The 20,247-nt window shown below is 57.3% G+C and overlaps 1 protein-coding gene across 1 annotated transcript in view; it reads right to left on the minus strand.

The window, feature by feature from the left end:
- Window positions 1-1,661: 1,661 nt before the first annotated feature.
- Window positions 1,662-20,247, minus strand: part of ITGB2 (integrin subunit beta 2) — a 30,757-nt gene continuing 12,171 nt past the window's right edge. The window contains exons 2-16 of the mRNA XM_068971619.1: window positions 19,529-19,589; window positions 19,103-19,191; window positions 13,310-13,490; window positions 12,151-12,321; window positions 11,750-11,991; window positions 10,745-10,900; window positions 9,668-9,763; window positions 7,772-7,861; window positions 6,935-7,075; window positions 5,340-5,527; window positions 5,010-5,254; window positions 4,595-4,814; window positions 4,203-4,405; window positions 2,279-2,445; window positions 1,662-2,093 (exon numbers count right to left, since the gene is read on the minus strand). Of these exons, the coding sequence (XP_068827720.1) occupies window positions 2,031-2,093; window positions 2,279-2,445; window positions 4,203-4,405; window positions 4,595-4,814; window positions 5,010-5,254; window positions 5,340-5,527; window positions 6,935-7,075; window positions 7,772-7,861; window positions 9,668-9,763; window positions 10,745-10,900; window positions 11,750-11,991; window positions 12,151-12,321; window positions 13,310-13,490; window positions 19,103-19,191; window positions 19,529-19,586 (2,310 nt within the window). The 5' untranslated portion in view covers window positions 19,587-19,589 and the 3' untranslated portion in view covers window positions 1,662-2,030. The remainder of the gene's footprint in view (window positions 2,094-2,278; window positions 2,446-4,202; window positions 4,406-4,594; window positions 4,815-5,009; window positions 5,255-5,339; window positions 5,528-6,934; window positions 7,076-7,771; window positions 7,862-9,667; window positions 9,764-10,744; window positions 10,901-11,749; window positions 11,992-12,150; window positions 12,322-13,309; window positions 13,491-19,102; window positions 19,192-19,528; window positions 19,590-20,247) is intronic.

Raw genomic sequence — 20,247 nt, forward strand, 5'->3', positions numbered from 1 at the left:
AGCGGCAGAAGCCTAGTGGGCGAGGTGTGCGTGTGTGCTCAGTCGCGTGCACCTCTGTGCAACCTCATGGACTGTAGCCCGCCAGTTTCCTCCATCCAAGGGATTCTCCAGGCGAGAATACTGGAGTGGGTTGCCTTTTCCTCCTGCAGGGGATCTTCCGGACGCAGGTATCGAATCCGCGTCTACTGAGGCGCCTGCACAGGCAACCTCCCTCTAGTGCCACCTGGTGGGCGACGTGGGTTCTTTAAATCTTGCTCATTAGAAAAGATCCTGACGCTGGGAAAGATTGACGGTTGGATGGCATCACCGACTCAACGGACAGTGAGTTTAAGCAAGCTCTGAGAGATGGTGAAGGACAGGAAAGACTGGCGTGCTGTAGACCATGGGGTTGCGAAGAGTTGACCGAGTGAGTGACTGAACTCAGTTCTGGACCGTGTGCCCTTCCGTCTCAGCGTGCATCCTTTATCATTTCATACCGGCAGGGAGGCCACCCTACGTGTACCTCCGTGAAGGCAGTGAGCGTCTCTCCTTTGCCCAATCTTCTCTGCAGTGACTGGCAAAGACAGAACTTCATAAGTGCTGTTTGAATGAACTGATGTTCTTTTTAACAAAGCATTATGCTGGGGTTTTAATAAAGAATTATATATTTTAGGGGAAAATAAGGGCAAATATCTGAAACTATGTCTATGCATTTGAATATATATTCCCAAACACGCACTCCATACTCAACATCTGTCTGCCTCTCAGACCTGTGTAACATGAAGAGAGCCAGCATCGGCTGGGTTTCAGAGGATGCATTTTTTTGTTGTTTTTCTTTTTCATTTTTGGCTGTGCTGGGTTGTTGTTGCAGCCCAAGGGCTTTCTCTGGTTGCACTGAGCAGGGGCTGCTCTCTGTCTGCAGTGAGCCTGTTTCTCTTGTTGCAGAGCAAAGGCTCTAGGGTGTCTAGGCTTCGGTAGTTTCGGTGCATGGGCTCAGCTGCCCTTTGGCATGTGGGATCCTCCTGGAGCAGGGAAGGAATCCATGTCCCCTGCACTGGCAGGCGGACTCCCAACTCCATGACGAGGGAAGTCCCAGAAAATATTAGCTTACGGGAGTACGGCCCTTTCCTTGGGGATCCAAGGACTGTCCCATCCTCACGGCTCTCACTGGCCACACCTGGACCCTGACCCATACCAAGCATACTGAGACTGGCAGATACACACAGGTCTTGGTGATCCCGGCGGGACCTTCCCCCTGCTGTCATCACACGTCGGGTCAACGTGACCTCCAGGTCACTCTAGAAAAACAGCCCATGAGAAACACACTCAAACTCTGTCCCATCATTAGCCTAGAGCAGGTGCAGACAGCAGAGAGGGGGACAGGTGCCCACTATCCCATCTTGCCTTGGCCCCACTCAGGCTCCACAATGGGACCCCATTGTGGGGGGGTGCTGCTCCTTCTCAAAGCTGCTTATGAGGGGGACCCAGGTAGGGACAGAGAGAGGCTTACATGAGCAACAGGTGAGGAAGGAGAAAAAGAAACCCCATGCCCTGGCCCAGAGGCCACACGGACCCTCAGAGTGCAGTGGCAGAGGATCAGAGCCTGGCTCCCATGAAAGATTCCGCATAGGAAGATTTTATTGATTTTTTTTTTTGTTATTGATTGGGGGCAGCATAACCAAGGGGATGTAACTTCATACCCTGAGAAGTTCACACATAAATAATTCTTCATCAGACTGCTGTGCTAATTTTTACAAAGGACCTGTGTGTAACCATACAAAATGCAGGCAATTCCTTCTCTGACTTGTTATCAAAAGTCATTCACATCAGAAGGGGGAAGCTGACCCTTACCCTGAGCCCATAGGATAATCTGGCCACGCCCATCATGCTGGGCAGGAAAAGCAGTGCATTTTTGGTTAACAGTGAACTTGTCAAGCATCATCAGCTGCGTCCACTAAGCAGCAGGGTCACGGTCAGCCTGCTGGAGGGGACGAGGAGAGGGCATGTTCCCGTCTGGGTGGTGCAGAAGGCCTTGTCTTCACCAGGCACCCCTAACTCTCGGCAAACTTAGGGTTCATGACTGTCGTGGTGGCACTCTTGAAAAGAGGGTTATCCTGGTGAGAAAAGCAAATGTGGCTTGTCAGCACAGGGAGGAAGGCGCTGGGCTCTGGGCCACAACAGTGTCCACTGAGGGTGGATGAGGTTCGGGGTGGGAGTGGGGCAGGCGCACACTCCCGTGGGGACGCCTTGGCTTGGAGGGTAGGAGGTGGGCCTTCGCAGGGACCCCGAGGCCACTCACGTTGTTCCACTGGGACTTGAGCTTCTCCTTCTCGAAGCGATGGTACTCCCTGAGGTCGCTCAGGTGTGTCAGGGCCTTCCAGATGGCCAGCAGGAGGATGCCGACGAGCACAACTCCCCCCACGGTGCCCCCCACGATGGCAGCGATGTTGGGGCCCTTCACACACTCTAAGGCACAAATGGGGCATCAAGCCTGCCCCAGCTCCCAGGCCCCAGGTTTCGGCCCCGTCCCCGCACTGCGTCAAGGTCCCACTGCCAGATCTCTGTGGCAGGTAGTGAGCAAACCAGCCCTGGCCCCGGCCCCCAGCCCAGGAGAGCTCAGAGCTGAGCACAAGGCCAGGCCCCGTGGCTCCCAATGAAGTTGAGAGGGTCCTTGTTTACAGAGAAGGAAAGGGGGGCCCGGGTTGCCAGTAAACAGGGCCAGAATCTGGCCTCCCACCCAGACCACGCTGTATCAGAGTTTAGGGGGGACTCTCCTCATGCAAGCATTCCCGGGGAGACTCACAGCAGCAGCCTTGGGAATGGGAGGGGGGTCCCAGTGCCCAAGGGGGCTGCACCCAGCCTCCTGCTGAGCTCAGGTGGGGGTTTCAGCCGCGTGCCCACTTTGGCTGTCGACAAAGGTGCAGCGCTTGGTGTGACCCCCTTCCTGTCTGACTGGTGGAGGGCACTGGAGTCTGTGGTGCCCCCTCGCTTATCACCCTGGCCTTTCCAGGGAGCCTCATGTCCTTAGAGACTGAACACCTTAGCCACGGCTGCCCCAAACCAGACCTGACGGCACATCTGCTCTGAAACCCTGGGAGAGCCCTCCACCCCAGCAGGCTGGGCTCTGCAGCCCTGGGGATACACACGGGACTGGGCCCCACATGCCTTCCTGGGGCTCTTTTCCTGGGGAGGGGGAGCGGGAGCAGGTCCCAGTCTTGCAAGAACCTGTGTGGACAGCTGTCACATGTCTGCTGTGGTCACCCTGGAGGCTGGCCTGGAAGCCTGTGCCCGCACCCTCAGCCTCTCTGAGTGGGAAGGGCGGGGTACTCAGATCTGGGGTCCAGATGGCTCTGGGTCCTGCTGCTCCAACCCTTACACCCATCCCCTCAGGGATCTGTTGTTCCAAGTCCCTCCAACTCAAAATGTCATCATCACTCAATGTGCCTCCTTGAAACTGACCCACCCTCTGCCCCCACTTGTCACCTGTCCCTTCTGATCCTGCCCAGAGCTACACTCCAGAGCAGGCTCTGTCCCCACTGCCCCAGGACCCCAACCCAGCTCTGCTCAGTGTCTGGACTGGGCGGTGGCCTTTCTCAGGTATGTGTTCAGTTTCTGAAAGCCATGTGCTCCTCTGAAAGCTGTTGGCAGCCTCCTTTTATGTCTGGGAAGAGACCTAAGGCTCCCCTGGACTCTCAGAGCTAAGTGCCCAGCCCAGCACCTCCGACCTTCTCCAACTATCTGCAACTGTCCTCCTTAGAGATACCTTCTGACCTCTGACCGCAGAGACAGGTTCCGCTGGAGTCTTTGCCCCTCAGAACCTGCTCATATGTCCCCAGCCTGTGTCATGGGGGGACATATGAAGACTGCGCTGGTCTCTGGGTCCTGGGCAGAGCCGGGTGACTGGCGGGTAGTGGGCATCTGGGGTAGAGAGCAGCAGCTCTGCGGGCCCCTCCAGGGCAAGGGCTGGACTTGAGTCTGCAGGTCCCCACTGTCCCCTCCGCCCGGCTCTCAGGACCAGCTCTCCAGAAGCGCTCAGCTTGGGGAAGCGCTACTGTGGAACAGCCCGCCGACCAGGTATACAACGACTGGGGCGGGCTCAGAGATGCGTTGGGGCGGGGTATGGTGGGGGTGCGGCGGGGGCGGGCTGAGAGATGCGGGGCCCGGGGGTGGGGAGTGGGGGCGCAGGGGGGGACTCTTCCCGACACCCCCCGCCCCGGGCTCACCGAGCATGTCGTCCACGTGCACGTCGTATCTGTTCCGCCCGTCGCGCTGCACCAGGGTGTACGTCATCCAGCAGCCCTCGGAGTCGCGCTCCTTGCACTTGCGGCCGGGCACCGGGCTGGACAGCAGCTTCGTCTGCCCGCACGCTGCGCTGCAGTTCTTGGCGAAGGGGCCCTTGTCGAACTTCAGGCACTCGGTGCAGGGGCTGGGGGGAGCCGGGGCGTCAGCGCGGGCGGGGTTGGGAGGAGTGGCCGCCGTGAGCGGTGGGTTTGTGCAGGGCCTTCTGTGGCGGGCGGGCCGCCCGCGCCCGCGCCCCCGCCCCGCGCCCAGGGCCGGGCAGTGGTTCTCCCCACCCACAAGGAGGTGCGAGACTGGCGGGGCGGCGGACACTCACGCGAAGCTCGCGCAGGGCACGGGGCAGCCCGGGCACTCGCTGCACAGGGGCGGCTGGTAGCCGGGGTCGCACTGGCACACGTTGCAGCGGCATCGGCCGCGGCCGCTGCACTCGACGCCGTCCAGGTTGAGGCAGCCCTGAGTGGACTTGAGGCACTGGCACGCCGAGCCCTCATACTGGTCGTTGCACCTGCAGGTGCCGCAGAAGCAGAGCCCCCTCTCTGGAAGACAGCGCGGCCGCGGACTCAGTCCCGCCCCAGCCCCCGCCCGCGCCCGAACCCCATCCCCGCCCGAACTCCCCCCTCCCCGCCCTGGAAGACAGCGCGGCCGCGGACTCAGTCCCGCCCGACCCCCGCCCTGGCCAAAGCCCCCGCCCCATGCGGCCGAGGCTCTTCCCGCGGCCCCCCAGCGCTCACTGTCGCCCCCGCAGACTTGGCCGTCGTAGCGCTCGCAGTTGACGTTGTCGCACTCGCAGAACTGGCCGTAGATCTTCTTGTTGGGCACGTCGCTCGTGTGGCACACGCACTGCCCGCAGATGCAGTCCCCCAGCCCCGAGCAGATGATGGAGCTGTTGTCCTTGCGGCAGCTGCCCTCCAGCTCCTGGCTGCTCCGGCCGTGCGTCTGGCACTCGCAGTTCTTCCCGATGTAGCCGGCGTCGCACCTGCGGGAATGCGGGGTCAGAGCCCCCCGGGGCGCACCCTGCTTCCGCGCGCCGGCGCCGGGGGCGGGGCGGGGCGGGGCCTCACCTGCAGACGCCGCACTCCATCGAGCCTCTGCCACCGCAGACGCTGCGGTCCCTGCTGGCGTCCCGGCATTGGCATTCGCACAGGGGAAGGACCCGCACGGTCACTGTGTCCGTGAAGCCCAGCGCCCGGATGGTGAAGGACTGCTCCTGGATGCACTCGGTGGCTGTGACCTTCACCTGGAAGGTGATCTGTCATGGGAACGTAGAGCTCCGGTGAGCACGGGACCCCAGGGTCATGACCCTACTCTGATCTCCTCTGGGCAGCATGGACAAGGGCACAGCCTAGAAGAGGAAGGGCCACCGCCCTCTGCTGCCAGGCTGGTGGAGTGGATCGAGGTGGGAGAGGGGAAGGACAGGGACATTCCAGGTGCCTCCAGGGCTCAGGAAGGGAGGTGAGGGAGAAGATGATGCTGAAACATGCGCCCCCACGCAGCTCCCCCCACCCACCATCCTCAGGTGGCCTGGAGTTTCGCGGAGGTGTCTTTAGAATTCTTTTAATCACGCATCTCTTAAAGGGATTTTAAAGTGACTTTGTATTAATAAATGATGTCTATTTTCTCCAGGTATTTTGTCCTGAAGCCCGGAGGCTAAGATGTCAGAATACCATAGGAAGTCCCAGATTCTGCCTGTGAGGGTGTATCTTGAGCCTGAATGCCCCAGAAGAACTGAGCCGGCAGCACAGAGTCCCCCCACCTACACTGCTCTGCTGCTCAGCCCGCAGGGAGCTTCAGGGAGCACCCGCTCAGCCTCACTGCTGGTCAACAACAGTAAGTGAGTCTCCACCCAGTACATGAAGACAGAGTGGAAGCATCAGGGAGGAATCAGGCAGTCAACACTGAGCGCATTCGGGTATGGATCCCCCAGTAAGAGGGGCAGAGATTTCAGTCAAAATTCACATGCATTTAGTAAGGCACATATTTGAAAGAATTTCAATGTCATTCAGAAATAAAAGCAAGTATTTTGCTGAATATTAATTCACAGCTGGTGAAAGGAAATGATTAATCATTCCTGGTCATGGCAAATTTAAACTATTAGAAAAATAACTCACTGCCTGCTTGTAATCATCTGTGTGGCCCCTGCTTTAATGTCTTTGTCAAAAAACAAGAATACAGGGACTTCCCTGGTGGTCCAGGGGTTGAGAACCTGCCTTCCAATGCAGGGGACTTGGGGTTCCACCCCAGGCTAGGGAACTAAGATCCCACATGCCAAGGGGCAACTAAGCCCTCTCACCATAACTGGAGAGCCCACGTGACACAATGAAGACCTGATGCAGCCAAATAAATTCATAACAATAATAACAATAAACAAAACCACAAAATCAGGAAAATCAAACCAAAGCAGATGCCCGGAGGGGAAGGAATGCCCTTTTTAGGTGTGTGGGGCTATGCCCAGCATCTGCCACCAGGGGGCGCTGCAGTCCTTACAGTCAGGGGTCTGTCCCCATCAGGCCACAGCGTGTGTGGATTTTAAAGGGAAGGAACTGGACCGGAGGTGGACAGGCCCAACCTCTAGCTGATCCCCGGTAGGCCGTTGGCCAGGGCACACCCTCTTGGTGTCCCAGGGGAGCCCCTTCCAGAGGCTGGGAGGGAGCCTCACCGGGACGTTGATCTGGACGCCGTCACAATCCCCTCTGGGCTGGTCCACCTGTGACACCCCGTTACTGCAGAAGGAGTCGTAGGCGACTTTCAGGGTGTCAGGCAGGGTGTTGTGATCCAGGAATACTCTGGAGGACAGTTTCTGTGGGGAGACAATAGCACCATCAGACCCATCTCCCAGGCCACGGCTGGCATGCCTCTAACCTCCCCCACCAGCCACCACGCATCCACGGAGAGCTCTGCGGGTGCCAGGTTACCCATGTCATGCCCCTCAAGACAGGCCAGTGGTGGCTACAGATGTGGAGACGGGTCCCAGCCCCATGAGAACAGAAGCTCAACTGCCCACTCATCACTGAAACCCCAGTGCCTGGCACGGGGCAGCAGCTGGAAAAACTGTTTACGTGAATGAGAGAGAGACAGACACAGAGAGAGAAAAACAGAGAGACACAGAGAGGTGAGACAGCCCCTCCCGGGCAGCATCTGGAGTTTGGGAGGGCCTGCTGGGGCTTAGGGCTCCAACAGGGCAGGAGCAGCAGACGGAGCTCCTCCCCGGGGCTCCGACTTCACCCAGTGGTGCCAGCGCTTCCTGGTGTGCCCAGCGAGCTGTGCCCGTGAGGCCCTCAGGCCCTGCGGCTGTAAGAGGGCTTGGCGCTCACGTTCCAGCCAAGTGCAGGAGGGCCTGGGGTGGCACCTACCGTGCCATTAACCAGGGAGGACATTGCTGCCCAGAGGAGGTGCCCGAGTGTGGCCCAGACAAGGCCGGGGCTCTCCGCACCAGACCACCCTCCTCTTGACCTGCGGTGGGGACCCCGTCTTCGCTGACTGCCTGGGGACTCACATTGTAGGCACTCTTGATAAGCTCCACCACGTTCTTGGAATCTTCAGACAGCTCCCCGACTGCAGACTTGGGGATGATCTCTGTCAGCTTCTGCCGGGGCAGAACACAGGTGGTCGTGGCCAGAACCATGGGCTGAAGGCGCCGCAGGGCCCACCCGGTTCTCTCACAGCCCTGAGGGTCTCCTTCCTGCTGGTGAGATGGCCCAGACAACCCCCCCGCCCCCCCCAACTCCCTCCCACCCCCCCCCACCCCCCCCGCTGACTTCTCACTGTGCGCATGGTCAGCGCTGTGCGGGCAGACACTGACTCGGTAAAACTACTTCCCCTATTTCAAGCTGGTCACTGAAAGCAGGCCGGGAAGACGTGCTGCAGCTAGGGGCCCGTCCCACCTCGCAGATGTGACAGGCACAAACAAACCAAGGGCACAGGTCATCGTAAAATGTGGCATAAAGTCAGGAAGTGACGTGTACCGAGTGTGTGAACGAGCTAATTTCAACAATGGTTGCGTTAGACAACAGCGTGCCGGTTGACTCTGGCAGGCAGGGCCACACGCAGTCCAGGTACTGCTCTGTGTAGGCAGGCCGGAGCACCGGGTCATGCAGGCAAGCCTGGGGCCAGCCTCCAGCACCATCTGTGCCCTCTGCCGCCGCCGCCTCCCCACCGCTTAGCGTATCTTTCACAAGAAATTGCACCGTCACTTTATCTTGCAGAGCAGAGGGCTGGGCCATGTCCCTGCCCCCAACCCTGCTGTGATGCCCTGGAATGGAGTCCAGTCCCCTCCATTTGTGGCTCATGAGGACCATCACAACCTGGCCACCCACCTTGGGCCTCCATCACCGAGCGGGTGATGCTGCTAGCTCCTAGCTCAGGACCCCGCTGGGGCTTGGGAAGTCCTCCCAGCCACCTGCTCTCCACTCAGAGCAGAAACATGTACTGAGGGTTCCACGTAAACTGTCCACACAGACCCTGGACCTCCTAGAACCCCCGGGAGCCCCAGGAATGGGGGCAGGAAGCTGAAGCTCAGCGAGGCCTGCGACTGCCCGGGGCCTCGCCCTTGCTGTCGGGGAGCAGGGTCCGGGGTCCATGTATTCCATCTCCGGCTCCTGGCCTCTCACCACACTGCCTTCTGGGACATGAGTCCTGCTCCTCAAAGCAAAGTGCTGGGACCCATGCTGCCGCTCGGTGAAGAGAGACTGCCACGCCCGGTAATACAGTTGGGGACACGGTGACTGACCTGCCGGCGCTCAGGCAACTTGTGCGGGCGGTGGTCTCTCAGCTGCACCCAGCCATCAGCCCTGCACTATCCCTGTGGCTTGGCCAGCTCCCACCACCCGCCCCTGGCCACTTGTCCCTCCTCCCTTGGCGTCCCCTGCATCCTGTGCCCGAGGTGGGGCCCCGAATGCTGACAGCGAGTGTGGCTGGTCCCACCATCAGGCCTGCAAATGTCCCACACAGGCACAGCAGGTCACAGGCAAGAGGAAGGAGCCTGGGACTTAGGGGAGGAGAGGGGCCAGGAGGTGCCCCCAGCCCATTGCAGCCAGAGAGCCTGCCACGCTGAGCCCAGCAGACGAAAACACAAGACACCAAGTAAAACAGCCCTCCAGTGACGGGCAGAGGGGAGAAGTGCTGATGTACAAATGTACGTGGACACAAAACTTTTCCTGATGTGAAGAATGGGACCTGCAGACTCAAAGGGTTTGCTATGTTGTAGCAAAAACACGATCACTGAGCCACAGGGACCTGTCAGCTCCTCCTCCACAGTGCTCACTGCCTGGGGCGCCCACATGGCCTCGGCCAGCACACCCAGTGCAGAAGCAGCCCTCAGAGTGATCACCCCAGATTTAGTCACTCTTCAGCTGCAACACCTTGTCCTGCCAGGTTGCTCAAGCCCACTTACCTCGTACGTTTTCACCATCTTCTTGGTTACCGCGAAGATGGGCTGGATGTTGCTTTCTGCCAGTTTGTGTGCCAGCTGGCCCACCGATGGGTAGTCCTAGAGAGGAGACCCCCGGTTAGATGGCCCTGAGGCTGGGTACAAGCCATCCAGGCTGCCCGACAGCTCCTCCAGGCAGAAGTGACTGCCCAGAGTGCAGAGGCTCTGCCTGCATGCGCCGTGATGGGGCTGTTCCCAGTGACGTTTGCAAACACGTAAGAGAATGGGATTAGTAGGGAAACGGACAATATTAAAAGTTGTGGTATGCTTCTTGATCAATGCACCAAAAAAGAAGTCCAGTGGCAAGTAACGGCTCACAGACCCTCAGCGTGGAGACGAGTGAGCAACACTTTGCTGTGTCTGAGCTGTAGGGCCGAGATCACAGATGCTGCACCCCAGCATGCGCTTAGCCACTCAGTCATGTCCAACTCTGTGTGACCCCATAGACTGTAGGCCACCAGGCTTCTCTGTCCATGGGATTCTCCAGGCAAGGATACCAGCTGCCAAGTCGCTTTAGTCATGTCCGACTCTGTGCGACCCCATAGACAGCAGAGTGGGTTGCAATTTCCTCCTCCAGGGGATCTTCCCAACCCAAGGATCGAACCCATGTCTCCTATGTCTCCTGCCTTGCAGGTGGAGTCTTCACCCGCTGAGCCAGTGGGGAACAGCACAGTGGCACCTATTTTCATAGCCATCTCATGTACAATTTCAGACAGAAGCTCACAGGAACCTCAGATGTCACGTTCATCCTGTCCCAGTCGGGGGGCCCCTGAGAGGTGCCAGCACCACCTCCCACCTCAAGTCTGCAGGCTGCAGGTGGAGGGCCCCAAGGGTCCCATCTCTGAAATCCTCTGCAGCTCCAGGGATTATGATGCCAGCAGACCAGGGAATTCTGCCCTCTCTGTGCCATTAAAGCACCTCCCTGGGAGCAAGGGCCCCTTCCCGCCCCTCTGGACCCCAGGCTGGGAGTGAGCCTGCATCCCTGCTCCCCTGGGGCAGACCCACACCCTCCCACCTCCCACCCCAAGACACTGCACTCACAAATTCATTGCTGCTTTTGTACAGGTTGTCTTCCAGGTGGCAGCGGCCATCATTGGGGGTGAGGATGGCACCCAGCTTTCCATCGCCCGCAAAGTGGAACCCATCGTCTGTGGCGAACACCAGCAGCCTGGTGACATTGCGCCAGCCGATTTCCTCCTGACAAGGAGATGGTGGGGGTGACTTGCCTTGGTTTCCCCAGCGGGGCCCCCACAGACTTCAAGAGCCAAGGCTGAGCTTGCTAGGGGTGCCTCGTGTGCCCCCAACACCTGGGTTTTCTAGGGAGCACGGGGACCACAGAAGGTCCCAGCTGCTCGACTCAGGGCCCCGTGTCTGCTGCAGATTCCAGCGCCCAGGGGAACCCGAGAAGTGTCTGCAGGGTGACAGCCTCCCTGATGCCTGGGCGGGTGGGGACGCCGAGGGGATAGGAAAGCACGTTCACATCCGAACACTGCATCTTCCATGCCCAGTCAGCTCAGATCTGGGAGCACCTCTGCTCCCAAAGAAGAAAAAATACTTAGAAATGATTATCTCAGCAGAAAAGCACTGCCAACACAGAGGGAAGCGGTGGACACTGGGGTGAGGGGGTGATGGAGGCGCACACGTCAGCAACACGCGTCACGAACCGTGATAATCACACAGACGTGAACGTGCGGGTCTGTAAGGCAGGGCGGTGTGCCCAGGGACCAGAGCACCTGGAGGGTTGGGATCCCATCTGTGAAGGCGACAGGGCTGCGTGGCTTAATCGGATCGACGCACTGTAACACTGACGTCACAGATACAGCGCGGGACAGGACCACGTGGCGAGGGGTCAGCAGTGGCCGGGGAGTGGCCGGCACTGACACCGAAACCGTGTAACCGTGGGCGAGCCTGGCCAGGACACCCTTATTCTCTGAGGGACTCTGGAAGTAGGGGGACTACCAGGATCGGGTGGCAAAGGGGTCTTGCTTTCCAGGGTCATTTCCTCGTATTTGGGCTTCAGAAGGTTTGCTCAGGACGGAGCCTCACCGGGCAGGCGGCCACTTGCATCATGGCGTCCAGCCCACCCTCAGGGGCGTCCAAGTTCCCTGAGATCAGCTGCTTTCCGACTTCTGTTTCGAACTGTTTGGAGTTGTCGGTGAGCTTCAGCACGTGCCTGAAGGCGAACGGGGGCTGGCACCCCTTCTCCTTGTTGGGGCAGGGGTTCCTCAGCTTCTCGGGGTGCGTGTTGACGAAGGGGAGCACAGTCTTGTCCACGAAGGACCCGAAACCTGGGGGACAGTGGGGGGCCGTGAGCCTCTTACCAGAGCGGGGTAGGAAGGCCCAGCACGTGGGGAGGGGCCTGGCACCCTGCCCTCGGGGTGCAGAGGTGCAGAGGTGCCTGGGACCGGGGCTTGGGGGTTCAGGGGAAGATGGAGGGGCTGCCTCACCGATGCGGCCCGACTCGGTGATGTCATTGAGGGCCCGGAGCAGGTCACCTCCCAGCTTCTTGACGTTGGCGAGGTCATCCACCATGGAGTAGGAGAGATCCATCAGATAGTACAGGTCGATGGGGTAGCCCTTGGCCCTCTGGAAGGTCACGTTGAACGCAGCTGCCTGACCTGCCAGGATTCGGGAGAGAGTCAGGGTGTACCACCTGGTCTGTGGGTCGGGAGTTTGGGGGGCACTGATGCCTCTGCAGGCCTCAGAACCCTCAGGACTCCCCCATTCTCTGAGGCTGGTGGATAGAATGCAGGACGCCTATTCAGATCCCGATTTCAGGTAAAGCGCACGTTCTGACATAGAAGACCATCTGGATACAAGGTGTGCTGGATACAAGAAGATAGAAGAAGTGCTCATTGTTTATTCAGCACTGTTGAGATTCAGTTCCACCTGGATCTCTCTGGGTCTCCCCGGCAAGACCTTCTCTACCACCAGCCGCTAAGCAAACCTGCTGGTGCCCAAAAGGGCTCCCTGGCCATCTGGGGACAGCCCCCCTGCCTTCCTCAATCACAGCCGCCCTGGTTTCTGCTCCTCGTCGTCTTAATCACCGCCTGCACTTGTAATGACTTCTTTCCTTGTCAGTACAAATAGCCTGTGTCCCCAGCTCTCAGGTAGCTGCCTGGTACACAGCTGGTGCTCGACAAAGCCGTGACAATCAAGTCCCCTCTGCCAGCCCGCCTTCCAGCATCAGTTCCCCGATGTGGCTGCCCCAGCCCTGCCCAGGCCCATTCACCATAACCCCCTGCTGCTCCACCAAGCCACCTTCCTGAAGGGTGTTTCTTGGAGTGCTAACAGGGAGCAGTGTCCTAAACCTGGGTCTGTGGTCAAGTCAGGTGGGCTACACTGATTCAAAGGTTTACTTGGGTTCCTAGTTTACAGGCCTTATCAGAGCCTTCACTCGGCCAAAAATACCTCATCTTCTGAGGGAGGGATACGGGAGTGTTTTCCAGATGGTTTATTCTCCCTTTTATTAGGATGCAGAACTCAGCACTAAAAGCGAGACTAGTCACCAGCTGCAGACGGGGCGTTGGGGACATCTTCCTGGGGCAGGGACGCATGGATACACGCGCCATCAGGGCCGGCCCACCCCTAGCCAGCCAAGCCTACCTGGTCTCAGGTAGAGCGTCACTTCCTGTGGGGACAGCTGCTTCTGTTTGCCCGCCTGGCTCTGCCGGGTCTCAGCGAGGCTCTTAGGTTCCATGATGTCATCAGCTGGGCAGCCCTTTGACAGCAGCTGTGCCCGTGTATCACAGCGAGTGGAGTCGGGCTCCCCTTGCCCTGTGAAGTTCTGGGGGAGGCAGGGGTCAGGGGTAGCACAGAGGAAAGATGGGAGCCTACGCTGTGGGTCCCGTGCCAGGCTGACCCCCTCATCTGCCCCGCTGTTCAGGAAGAGGTCTCTGGGTGGGGAGGCGGGGATGGGGGTTGCTGGGCAGCCTCTTCACAAGGCTTGGGGTCGCAGGAGAGCCTGGCGCCAGTGGGTGTCTCCCCACAGTCTCTAGCAGTGGAAGCGGCTCAAAGGCAGCATCTCAGCTCCAGGCAGACCCATGGGTACCCTCCATGGCCAATCGAGCATCTGGCCCAGGTTTTCAACCCCTTCCTCAGCAGTGCCTTGCTGGCAGGGAGCAGCTCTCTCTTGATGGAACGTGGGTGCCCCTCTTGGCCCACCAGTTAGTGCCTAGGCACCCTGGGAACCTGGAATAGAGGACAGGGCTCTGGGCCAAGCAGATCAGAAGGAAAAGACAGGGGGGAGCGTGGGGGTCCTGGGTACAGGGCATTTTCCTCATGACCACTCTGCCCCCATGAAGGCTCCCTGGATGTCGCTGTGGCAGGGAGAGCCAAGGGGCCGCATCAGTGGGTCCGGCTTCCTCCCACAGGGGGAGACTAGGGGATAACAACCAGACAGGAGGCCTCATAGGAGGCACTCAACACACTGGCAAATTTGGAAAACCCAGCAGTGGCCACAGAACTGGAGAAGGTCAGTTTTTATTCCAATCCCAAAAGGCAATGCCAATGACTGTTCAAACTACTGCACAATTGCACTCATCTCACACGCTAGCAGGGAGAAGGAAATGACAACCCACTCCAATACTCTTGCCTGGAAACTCCCATGGATGGAGGAGCCTGGTAGGCTGCAGTCTATGGGGTTGCTAAGGGTCAGACACGACTGAGCGACTTCACTTTCACTTTTCACTTTCATGCATTGGAGAAGGGAAATGGCAACCCACTCCAGTGTTCCTGCCTGGAGAATCCCAGGGACGGGGGAGCCTGGTGGGCTGCCATCTATGGGGTCGCACAGAGTCGGACACGACTGAAGCAACTTAGCAACAGCAGCAGCAGCACATGCTAGCAAAGTAATGCTACAAATCCTCCAAGCTACGCTTCAACAGTACATGAACTGAGAACTTCCAGATATTCAAGCTGGATTTAGAAAAGGCAGAGGAACCAGATATCAAACTGTCAACATACCTAGGATCATAGAAAAAGCAAGAGAATTCCAGAAAAATATCTACTTTTGCTTCACTGACTATGCTAAAGCCTTTGACTGTATAGGGATCACTAAAAACTGGAAAATTCTTAAAGAGATGAGAATACCAGGCCACCTTACCTGCCACCTGAGAAGTCTGTATGCAGGTCAAGAAGCAACAGTTAGGACCAGTCATGGAACAACGGACTAGTTGCAAATTGGGAAAGGAGTACATCAAGGCTATATATTGTCACCCTGCTTATTTAACTTATATGCAGAATACATCATGCGAAATGCCAGGCTGGATGAAGCACAAGCTGGAATCAAGATTGCCAGGAGAAATATCGGTAACCTCAGATATGCAGATGACACCACCCTTATGGCAGAAAGTGAAGAAGAACTAAAGAGCCTCTTGATGAAGGTGAAAGAGGAGCGTGAAAAAGCTGGCTTAAAACTCAACATTCAAAAAACTAGCATCCAGTCCCATCATTTCATGGCAAATAGATGGGGAAACAGTGACAGACTTTATTTTCTTGGGCTCCAAAATCTCTGCAGATGGTGACTGTAGCCATGAAATTAAAAGACACTTGCTCCTTGGAAGAAAAGCTATGCCCAGCCTAGACAGCATAGTAAAAAGTAGAGACATTACTTTGCTGACAAAGTTGTGTATAGTCAAAGCTATGGTTTTCCTAGTAGTCATGTATGGATGTGAGAGTTGGACCATCAAGAAGGCTGAGAGCTGAAGAATTGATGCTTTTGAACTGTGGTGTTGGAGAAGACTCTTGAGAGTTCCTTGGACTGCAAGGAGATCAAACCAGTCAATCCTAAAGGAAATCAAGCCTGAATATTCATTGGAAGGACTGATGCTGAAGCTGAAGGTCCAATACTTTGGCCACCTGATGCGAAGAGCTGACTCATTAGAAAAGACCCTGGTGCAAGGGAAGATTGAAGACAGGAGGAGAAGGGGACGACAAAGGACGAGATGGCATCACAGACTCAATGGACATGTGTTTGAGCAAGCTCTGGGAGATGGTGAAGGACAGGGAAGCCTGTTGTGCTGCAGTTCATGGGGTCACAGAGTCAGACATGACGGAGCCCCTGAACAACCAACAAGGAGGCCAGAGAGCTCAGGGGGCAGGGCCAGACTAAAGGGGCGTGGCCATTAGAGGGGCGGGGCTTCCCGAGCTGCCTCGGTACTGTCTTCGCTTTTGAGACCCTCAGTTAGATCAGTTCAGTCGCTCAGTCATGTCCGACTCTTTGCGACCCCATGAATCGCAGCACACCAGGCCTCCCTGTCCATCACCAACTCCCAGAGTTCACTCAGACTCATGTCCATGGAGTCGGTGATGCCATCCAGCCATCTCATCCTCTGTTGTCCCCTTCTCCTCCTGCCCCCAATCCCTCCCAGCATCAAAGTCTTTTCCAGTGAGTCAACTCTTCACATGAGGTGGCCAAAGTACTGGAGATTCAGCTTTAGCATCATTCCTTCCAAAGAAATCCCAGGGCTAATCTCCTTTAGAATGGACTGGTTGGATCTCCTTGCAGTCCAAGGAACTCTCAAGAGTCTTCTCCAACACCACAGTTCAAAAGCATCAATTCTTCAGCGCTCAGCTTTCTTCACAGTCCAACTCTCACATCCATACATGACCACTGGAAAAACCATATCCTTGACTAGACAGACCTTTGTTGGCCAAGTAATGTCTCTGCTTTTCAATATTCTATCTAGGTTGGTCATAACTTTTCTTCCAAGGAGTAAGCGTCTTTTAATTTCATGGCTGCAGTCACCATTTGCAGTGATTTTGGAGCCCAAAAAAATAAAGTCTGACACTGTTTCCACTGTTCCCCCATCTATTTCCCGTGAAGTGATGGGACCAGATGCCATGATCTTTTGAGGCCCTAGTAATGCTTTAATTGCTGCGTGCCTGCGAGCGTGCTTAGTGGCTCAGCCGAGTCTGACTCTTTGTGACCCTATGGACTGTAGCCCACCAGGCTTCTCTGTCCATGGGGTTCTCCAGGCAAGAACACTGGAGTGGGATGCCATTTCCTCCTTCAGGGGATCTTCTTGGTCCAGGGATAGAACCGGCATCTCTTGCATCTCCTGTGTTGGCAGGCAGATTCTTTACTACTGAGTCACCTGGGAAGCCCACTTTAAGTATTAGGGAAATAAAATTAACAGGAATGGGGAGGGAAGAAATCCCTAAAATGGAATGTGCTCAGAAGCAGTTTAACCTAACTGTATTTCAGATGCAAACAAGAAGCTCGCAGGAGGGAAGGGAGAAATCCACCCTGAGGAGGGACTTTGCAAGCTGGACTGTGACTGCCTGCTGGTAACAGAAGAGCACGCAGACCACACCCATCTCCTCCCTGCAGTGCTCCGGGTAGCAACTCTGTAACCACTTCCCCAGAGTCAAAGGAGGAGGAAATGGGGAAATGTATTGTGAATGTTGGGAGCCTGGCTTCTCATGAAGGGAACCAGGAACCCTCTGGTGGGGGCCAGGCAAGTGCCAAGGGGCCAGGAGCGCCTGCTGATCCCAGAGAGAGAGCTCAGGAAGTGATACTGGGGTATGCTAGTCGGGCACAGGGCTAGCCCCGGGGCTCCCATGGCCAAATGGGGAACAATTTGAGCTTCAAAATGACAAAGTGAAAGTGATACCTTATAAACTACGGAGTAACAGAAACATCTATGGGTCCACACCGATGAGAAAGAGAGAAGGAGATTGCAGGAAGGAAATATTCCTCTTACGTTAGGAGCCATTGGAGGGAGTCATGAACAGGAGTGCCACCGTTCTGCAATCATCCCAGTGACAACTGATTCGGGCTCCCATCAACTGATGGACGGTAGAGTGAGTGGGTGTAGGCTTCAAGGGAAGTAGAGTGCTTCCTGGCTTCAGAGTATCTCCCCACAAATCACTAACTAATTGCAAAGGGGAAATACTGACATCACGGTGGAGCGTCTTGCAGACGTTTCCCTCTACTGAGTGGTCTAGGCTGTCATTGCCTGCACAGAATGACAGCAGGAGCTCTGCGTGGGGTTCCTGCTGAAAGGCCCACCCCAGGCCGTGTCAGAGGGAACACCAGACAAACCCACACGCGGGACCTTCTGCAGAAGTGCTGTTCTGCACTCCTGAGAAATGTCAAGGATGTGAAAGACAAAGAAATCTGAGGAGAGTTCCAGGTTTGAGGAGATAAAGAGACATTCGAATGCAATCTGCGATCCTGGATTATAATATTGACCAGTGAGGCAAGGATGAGAGCAAAGACATTATTGGAACAATTGGCGAAATTTGTCCAAGGTGTATAAGTTTGTCTTTTTATTTATTTTACTTATTTATTATTTTGGCTGCACTGGGCCCTTGCTGGGCGTGGGCTTCAGGAACTGTGGTGAACGGGCTTAGCTGCTCCACCGCCTGTGGGATTTTCCCAGACCAGGGATTGAATGTGTGTCCTCTGCATTGGCAGGTGGACTCTTAACCACTGGGCCACCAGGGAATCCCCGAGGTGTGTAAATTTGATCAGAGTAAAGTACTGTGTTAAGTTTCCAGGCTTTGATAAATGCATTGTGGTTTTGTAAGTGAATACCTTGTTTTTGAGAAAATCGCTGGAAACCGTAAGGGACAAAGGGGCTTGTGTCTGCAACCTACTCTCAAACAGTTGAGAAATAATAATAATGTGTGTGCATGCATGTGTTTCCAAACAGATCTGCAGTGTCTGAACCTCAGGGATCTCCAGGAGGAGGGAATGGTCAGAATCTTGGGGGTCCCCAGGGAAGGGGTCCTCTCCAGGAGGAGGTGGAGCTCCCCTACATCCTGTCCTGGGCCTTTGCCTTTTTCCTCAGAGGGTCTTGCAAGTGAAACATGAAGTAAGGCAAGCAGAGAGTTCAGGACCCAGTAGGGAGCTTCCCCACTCCTCCCGGTTCTGGGAGCGGATGGCTAGCAGGTTCTGGGAGCGGATGGCTAGCAGGTTCTGGGAGCGGATGGCTAGCAGGTTCTGGGAGCGGATGGCTAGCAGGTTCTGGGAGCGGATGGCTAGCAGGTTCTGGGAGCGGATGGCTAGCAGGTTCTGGGAGCGGATGGCTAGCAGGAACCGGGGCTGCAGCAGCTCCGTCCTCATGTATCTCTCCCTTGTCTGGCCCAGGGTTCCTGCCTCCAGGGCCCAACGAGCTGCACCTGGCCCGACCCAGCAGCTTCACTTAGATCTGCCTCGGCCGGGCTGCCTGGGGACACCACTGTGTCTGCTTGTCTGTCTGCCTCTCTGACAACGCTGCGTCCCTGGCCTGCCCCTGCCCCACTAGGAAGCAGAGTGACGGTGCTCCTGGGGGCCGGCAGTGTCAGAGGCAGAGAAGGGGCTGGCTCCAGCCCAGGAGGAGGGAAGAGGGGAAGGGCAGGCTGGGTGCGAGGACCCTCAGGGTGGCTGACACCATTCAGCGAGGCTCTTACCAGTTTCTGGCACCAGGCACAGCCGGGGCCCGACTCGATGCAGTCCCGGCAGGTGCTGACCTTGTACTTGGTGCACTCCTGGGACAGGACTGGGGAGAGAGACACGGGCTGGTGAGCTGGCACTGGTGACCCCCCTGTCCCAGAGATGGCGGGCCCTCCAAGGGCAGCAATGAAGGGCTGAGGGCTGTGAATGGATGACCAAGCCCGTAGGCAGGGAGAGTGGAGAAGGAGAGCCAATGGGAGGACCAGGAAGCAGGGAGGAAACCAGGGCCCACGGGATGCTGTCTTCAGGAGGGTGGGCCCCAGGTCAGCCCCAGGTAGAAGGGCAAGGGAGGCGCAGAGCCGGGCCCTTCCTAAGGCCCCGTCCAGGAGGGTGCGAGGGTGGGTCCCACTCTTCCCGGGAGGAGCTGCCCCTTTGGGACTCACCGGACTGGAGGGCGAGCAGGCCCGCTAGGAACAGCGGCTGGGGGCGCTGGGGCAGCATGTCCTGTGGAGGGAAGGGGCAGTGACACAGCCTCAGACCCCAGACTCTGGGCCTGGAGACACAGAGCTGGGAGGCCCGGTCCCAGCTGCTGAAGGCTGCTCAGCGGTGGGGTGGGGCCCACACAGGTCAGTCTCCCCGACCCCCTCGCCCAGGCTGTATGACCAGCAGGGGAGGAGGCCTGAGCTGGTCGCGTGTGCTCCACTCCGCTGAGCCATCCGGACCTCCAAGGATGAGCAGGGAGTGGGCCTCCTGCCAGCGACACACACGCACACACACACACACACCACACAGGTGTGCCTGAGGGGTGGCATGCTCTGGGTCAGGGCCCTGTGTGACCTTTGTGGCCCTGAGTCCTCAGTGAATTGAGCTGAGCTTAGAGCAGAGACTCGGTGGGCCCAGGCCTCCTGGCAGGAGGCAGAACCAGGATTTGGAGAGAAGTGAACTCAGCTTCTGCAGCACCAGGACTGGGCTGGCTGACTTCCTGCTGGACGCCTGCCCCCAGGGCGAGGAGGTGTGACTGGGCAGGCCCTGCCCACCCCATCCTCTGCCTGCCTCTTGTTTACAGAAAAGCTGTGGTCTCCCAGGCCTCCCCTGAGTCACAGAAGCCTGGCCGGAGAGTTAATGATCCGAAGGATGTGAATATGTAATGACAGCAGCAGTT

Source organism: Capricornis sumatraensis, chromosome 1 (genome assembly GCF_032405125.1).
Source record: "Capricornis sumatraensis isolate serow.1 chromosome 1, serow.2, whole genome shotgun sequence".
Classification (NCBI taxonomy): Eukaryota; Metazoa; Chordata; class Mammalia; order Artiodactyla; family Bovidae; genus Capricornis; species Capricornis sumatraensis.